Source organism: Chanodichthys erythropterus, chromosome 19 (genome assembly GCF_024489055.1).
Source record: "Chanodichthys erythropterus isolate Z2021 chromosome 19, ASM2448905v1, whole genome shotgun sequence".
NCBI lineage: Eukaryota > Metazoa > Chordata > Actinopteri > Cypriniformes > Xenocyprididae > Chanodichthys > Chanodichthys erythropterus.
In genome coordinates, this window is record NC_090239.1 from 5,099,944 (window position 1) to 5,107,156 (window position 7,213).

Consider the following 7,213-nt stretch of genomic DNA (forward strand, 5'->3'; position numbering starts at 1 on the left):
TGCAAATTCAAAACATAATTACTTCACGGTTTCTACATATGTGCAAATTTACAATCACCTCACCAACTGAGACAAACACACACATGCAATTTGATCGACAAGTGATGTTCCACTGCTGGCATCACTATTAGTGCAAAAATAAAAATCATGATATATTGTATCTGAAACTGAATTTTAGTTTTTTAAATGCTAAAAACGTTCAGACTTTGAATGCTATTTGAGGGCAGCACATTTGCTGACCTATTTTAGGTGGTTAAGGTATATACCTTACGTTATGATGGCAATTTTTTGAAATATTGTGCTTGTGAGGACTTTTCTTGGTCAAAGACTTAAGACTTTGATCCAAATGAGGAAGCTTATAAATCATACTAAGTGATATTTTATGAAAATGTAAAAATGCAAAATGTTTTCTGTGAGGGTTGTGTTTAGGGTTAGGGGATAGAATATATAGTTTGTACAGTATAAAAATCCTTATGTCTATGGAAAGTCCCCAAAAACATGAACAGTAGATTTGGTTTGTATCATCAATCAGGGTGATTGGGTTTGATATTAAAGTAGACTGCCAATAAAAAAAATCCAGAATTTAGAAAAAAAATAAACACCTAAATATATAACAGGAGACTGTTAAATACATGTTTTATTATAGAGTTTTGTCACCCACGAAAAACATGCTTGGGGCCATTCACACAGAATGCACTTTTCCATTAAACTGCACTATTTTTCCATTGTTTTTCAATGTAAACACACGCTAGACGGACATCTTCAGCCGTTGCGCTCCCGTCTTTCAGAGCATCTTGCACATGACGCGGCATTCTAAAAACGTGGCGCTCTAGTTACAAAAAAATTAACTTTTTAAAAACAGACCGCTCCAATGACCAATGTTCGATTTCAACAGCAAAAACGTGTTCTGTGTGAACCGGCCCTTAACACCATCATTTCTTTTTTCAAGAAATCTATCAGCATGCCTTTGAAGAAGAAAGAAACATATTTAAAGCAGCATATGCCCATATACCCTTGTAGCACCAAAAGAAACCCACAACCACTGGGTTAGATGTTAGAGGGTGAGATGTTAGTTTAGACGTCCATGCCTGTTCATCAGACACAACATATACCTGACCTTCTGACGGCCAGCCAAGATCATCCTCATCATCACCACCATCATCATCATCATCCTTATCATCACCATCACCATCATCATCATCATCCATATCTATATATTCCTCTATATACGACACACACACAAACACACACATAATCACCGGTGTTACTCAGGTGTATATTAGACTTAAAAATAAATAAATAATGGTGAAACCATTTGTTCTTAAATACACTACAAAACATTGGAAGTAGTAGATTTAATTAGGTTAGCTGATAAATAAAACTATAAAAAATTAAATTAAGTCGTGCTAGACCATGCAGATGTCACTGTCACAACGCTATGGTGTTGCAGTGGGGTTGCTATGGAGTTGCTTTGTGGTTTCCTACTGACTCAGATCAAAACAGTTCAGCAGTCTCTATATGATTTTCTGGTTTGGGTTTCAAGTAACATTCAAGTTACTAAGTAATAGTAAGTGTTTTTCTGCATAAAAGTTTTTTCAGACTTAAATGCTACCGTTCAAAGATTTGGGGTCAGTATTTTTTTTTTTTTTTTAAGAAATTAATACTTTTATTCAGCAAAAATCGATGCTGAAAATTCAGCTTTCAAACACAGGAAAAAATTACATTATAACACATATTCAAAGAGATAACAGTTATTTTCAATTGAGAAAATATTTTACAATATTACTGTTTTTTACTGCCTTTTTTAATCAAACTATTACAGTAATGTACATCAAAGAGACAAACAAATGGTGGAACAGAGAGCTTGGTAAGCCACTTCCTTTACACAGGTGTGACGTTCACCTCTAAAGACTGAAACGTTCTGTCAGATTAAATTGTTTTTATGCCAGCTAGATTGAACAGCGTCAACGTCCTTTAACGCACGACCTTTTCCTGCATGTATAGAGCAAGTCGCCTCTCGTCTTGGCTCACGGAATATTCCTTGAGAGAGATTTCCGTCAAGATAACAGAGGAAGTCTACTACATAAATCCGCAAGACCTTTGACGAGACACACAATCTGTGGCAAAAGTCTCACAAAAATTAAAATCTTTGTACTTTGGCAAATCTGAGCACAGTTTGAGATCCCTTCCGAACATCTAGAGGAGATTGTGAGGGTCCGTCTCTCAAAGTCTCAGTTTGCTCTCCATTCAATCTCATCGATTGCTGTCTAAGAAACACAATCCGAGTCTTACAGAGACCTCTTTTGTGATTTGTCTTTACTATGGCTAACCATGAGCCACAGCTTTTCTGTTAAACAAGCATACTCTAATAAAAGCAAACAGGAACATATGCTTAAAAAAGAACCTTCTTCCTCTTTCACATTGTTTTAGTCATATTTGAATATTTTTGAGGAATTATATTGATAATGGGACTGTAAGCAGCGTAATGCTTCCCCTTACATCTCTGTATCCATGAAACAAAACAATAAATAATTCAATACACAGAGTTTAACCAATTCTAACAACGTTAAGAGATTCATAATTTAATATTTGCTCACTAATATTAAACTAGAAAAGCAAAATTTGCTGTTGGCTGACAAAGTCTAGCATGAAAGTTGAGCTTTTTACTAAAACAAATGTTTTATCTATAACCAACTTTTAAATCTGTTCTTAAAATATTTAAGATTCAGTAAAAAAAAAATAAGCCATGAAAACAAAAGTTACTTTTGTAAACCTAACATAAAAATTCAGAGAAATATATATATATATATATATATATATATATATATATATATATATATATATATTTTTTTTTTTTTTTTTATCAATGGCTGGGCTTTCATTGTAAACATCGCTGATGCAGATGACAACATTCCTCTAAAATCAGCATTAAAAAGCAAAATATCATCCACAATCCATAGCCAAAGTGATCTTTTTAGGCAATGACAGAGTAATTATGGATAGAGTAGCATGTGCAGCACATAAAACCGCTCACGTCCTGCTCTCTTCACGTGGCACATATCATATGGAGGCAACAGGAAGCCGAACATAGCACATTTGATAAAGTGAAACTTGCCAAGACGTCTCGCTTTACACAACAGAGCGTTCACAATCAGCCAGTTACTTTTATCCGATCTTAAACATGTAACCAATTCAGAGCAGATAAAGAAACCGTTTACCTTGCTCTTCCAGGATGCCATTTGGTACTTTCTTGTCGACGGCTGTGATGACAGCTTTCCTCTGGTTTTTCAACCTGAAAGACAAAAAAGAAAAGGAGGGTTAAACATATCAGGAAAAGATAATTATATCACAATCCTAAGTCTTCAAGTTTGTCTCACCAACGAAAACTCGAGCTCTTTTTCATCAGAGGTGCTTTTTCACCACGGACACACGCTACACAACACACTCTCTACCGCTAGAACCATGCGAAAATCTGTGGGTTTACTTCTATGTATGAATAAATATGTATGTGTGTGTGTGTGTGTGTGTGACAACATGTCTTAGTTCCTGTCCCTGCCCTTAATCAGAAAGGGGCGGAGCTTGAGAGCATGACAGACTAACAGTGTTTGACTCACAGTGTTGGTGTGTGTGTATATTTGTGCCATACCTGAGGCAAAACCAGGTCAGCAACCCCAGAAAAAGCACCAGGACGGACAGCCCCAGCAGTATGGGCAGGATGTGTGTGTTGTACGAGTCCTCTAAAGGAAGAAGGAGAGGCAGTTAAACCCACAGTGAACAAAAGAACAGGAAACTGGCCCACGAACAGAGCCGCTGGAGCCGGAATGGACACACTTAGCTGCTCCGGCGCTGAGCGTTTAAGTGAGGTATGGCAGCCAGTCAAGCTAAGGCATTATTAGTGATTTAATAGAGAGCCTGGTGCTGTTTTGACTGCGGGGATAAGCATCGCTCATTCATTTAACAGCAGGTTTGACATGAATCACACGCTAAACCCTGAGATCAGCACTTTACTGTAGCCCAAATCACAGTCTGCGTAATCCACCACAGATTTAACACAAATCCATGCGGCCACACTAATGCTTATGTAATGCGTAAACACTGACAGAGACCAGGGAGGATTCACATTTCATCTCGCTGGTAAAAGTTATACAACTACAAAAGCTGGTTACAGTATTGGTTGGTTCATTTGTGAGTAACACCTACATTTAGTCATCATTTTATAGAGGTTCCCATAATTTTTTTTTTTTTTATCCCAATTTTCCATGTCTGAAAATGTCTCAAATTTAAAATAGTTTCAATAAATTAAATTACATTTGCTTTTAAAAACAGCCAAATTCTGACATGCTATGTTTACAATATTGGGCAATATATATATATATATATATATATATATATATATATATATATATATATATATATATATATATATATATATATATTTATTTATTTAATTAAAAATACAGTAAAAACAGTAATATTCTGAAATATTATTACAATTTAAAATAACTGTTTTCTATTTGAATATATTTTAAAATGTAATTTATTCCTGTGATCAAAGCTGAATTTTCAGCATCATTACTCCAGTCTTCAGTGTCACATGATCCTTCAGAAATCATTCTAAAATGTCAATTTGCTGCTCAAGAAACATTTATTGTTTACAATTGTACAAAATATTTGTGTACAATATTTTTTTCAGGATTATTTGATGAATAGAAAGTTCAAAAGAACAGTGTTTATCTGAAATCTAATCTTTTGTAACATTATAAATGTCTTTACTGCCACTTTTGATTGCTTGAATGCATCCTTGCTGAATACAAGTATTAATTTCTTGCATTTCTTTTCAAAAAAATAAAAAAAATTCTTACTGACCCCAAACTTTTGAGCGGTAGTGTAAAATGTTACAGAAGCTTTGTATTTCAGATAAATGCTGTTCTTTTGAACTTTCTGCTCATCACTGTTTTCAACATTGAAAATAATCATAAATGTTTCTTGTGGAACTAATCATCAGATTGATTTCTGAAGGATCATGTGACACTGAAGACTGGAGTAATGATGCTGAAAATTCAGCTTTGCATCACAGGAATAAATTACTTTGTAAAATATATTCAAATAGAAAACAGTTATTTTAAATTGTAATAATTTTTCACAAAATTACTGTTTTTACTGTATTTTTAATTAAATAAATTAAGCCTTGGTGAGCAGACAAAACTTCTTGTAAAAACATTGTACCGATCCCAAACTTTTGAGCGGTAGTATTATATATATATATAGGGACATGTCCTAAGGCAGTTTCTCCTCAAAGAAACTGGACGAGAAAATAATCGATATTACAAAAATAAAACAATGCAAATATCACAAAATGTGACATTAAAAAGTGTAAAAGTCACTCGTTTTTATAACGTAACACTGTCCAGCAGCGACACCCGCAGGTGAAGTTACAGGAGGAGGACTTGCCTCTGTCCCCATTGAGTTAAAACAGAGCCCCTAAAGCGTGCATTGGGTTTAGTGGGGGTAAATGAGAATGAATGGGGAAAGTCACATGAGAGTCCATCGCACTTTGATTGAATATGATCAATTATGATTGGATATGATTGGTTCACGCAATAAATCCCGCCTTTTGTTTTCGTGCGCACTCTCATCAGCCTGAAAGAAGACAATGATGGTGTTAATGGGAAGACGAATTAAAAAGTAAGTACAACTCAGCCATTTAACCACTTTATGTCACATCAAAATCAAACTTGAAATGGCCTGAAAACATGATGACTGTGGGGGTTTTTAGTGAGCAATCAGCTTAGGGGAAATTAAAGGTACATCTTCGTGTCTGTATCTGTGATCAGTGTGTACAAGCTTGATGACTGCTGAAAATAAGTTGACTATTAAAAAGAAAAACTGAACATTAGTTCAAAAATAATATATATTGTTTAAATTGTTACTGCCTTTAGTTATTATTTTGGAATAAACGTAAAAATGCGTAAAAACATTAACTTGATAAAATGTATACTTGGTTTTATGAATAGAACATTACATAGTCTCTCTTTTTATAGGACATACATTTACATTTGATATACAGTATATAAAAAATGTGAATACTTATATATATATATATATATATATATATATATATATATATATATATATATATATATATATATATATATACACATACATACATACACACATATATATATATATATACACACATATACATATATATATACACACATACACATATACATATATATATATATATATATATATATATATATATATATATATATATATATTGAGCTACAGGGACAACAAATTTGTCAAATATATATGTATACATATATATATATATATATATATATATATATATATATATATATATACACATATACATATACATATATATATATATATATATATACATATACATATACATATATACACATATATATATATATATATATATATATATATATATATATACACATATACATATATATATATATATATATATACATATACATATACATATATACATATATATATATATATATATATATATAAAAGTGAGAGACAGGGACAACAAATTTTACATGAATTTGCAGTAAAAATAAATGTTTAATTTGCAAAAAGAGAAGAAAACAAGAGCCCTCCTTCAGATTTTTTAAATGTTTTATGTATAAAATAAGGCGATATCATCTAGCGCCACCTTGAGTGAAACAGCTGTATCACATGATACTGTTTTCGCACATGCCAAAATGAATGGATGGATAAATAATACCATATATAGCCTATATAAGACATTCTAAACTAAAGATGTTATTTCTTTAGTTATGAATTTATCTTCAGTGAAAGTAAAATTGCTAAATAAATTATCTTGTGTATATGATGAATGTGTTACTCTGCATTTAGAACGGGAAGGATTTGGAGAATAAAACAGTAATGCTCATTTTGTTGTTATTATTATTATTATTATTATCAACTACAAATAATGAGCACTTACCATTGTCACTGGGTGTTGTTGAATTGGATATGTCTGTTTGTTGAGTTGTTGTTAGTAAAAAAACAAGGACCATTGTGTCTGGAAGAGAAGAAGACAGCATATCAGTAAATTATTTAGAAATATTCTGATAATTTCCTTACTGAAATGTACAGTCTATTCAAAAACAACAGAGCAGAAAGACATACAGCACTGTATTACTGGACACTATCATGACAGAAAAAAAAA

At 32.5% G+C, this 7,213-nt stretch overlaps 1 protein-coding gene across 6 annotated transcripts in view; it reads right to left on the reverse strand.

Moving 5' to 3' along the window:
* ptprea (protein tyrosine phosphatase receptor type Ea) overlaps positions 1–7,213 on the reverse strand; it is a 96,165-nt gene that overhangs the window by 17,065 nt on the left and 71,887 nt on the right. For 4 of the 6 annotated variants that reach the window (XM_067370145.1, XM_067370147.1, XM_067370146.1 and 1 more), the window contains 3 exons: positions 6,989–7,066; positions 3,647–3,737; positions 3,219–3,292 (listed from right to left, as the gene is read on the reverse strand). In XM_067370145.1, the coding sequence (XP_067226246.1) occupies positions 3,219–3,292; positions 3,647–3,737; positions 6,989–7,061 (238 nt within the window). In that variant the 5' untranslated portion in view covers positions 7,062–7,066. Of the gene's footprint in view, positions 1–1,117; positions 1,223–3,218; positions 3,293–3,377; positions 3,533–3,646; positions 3,738–6,988; positions 7,067–7,213 lie in introns of those variants that run through there. The other 2 variants (XM_067370150.1, XM_067370149.1) reach the window with 2 other exon arrangements.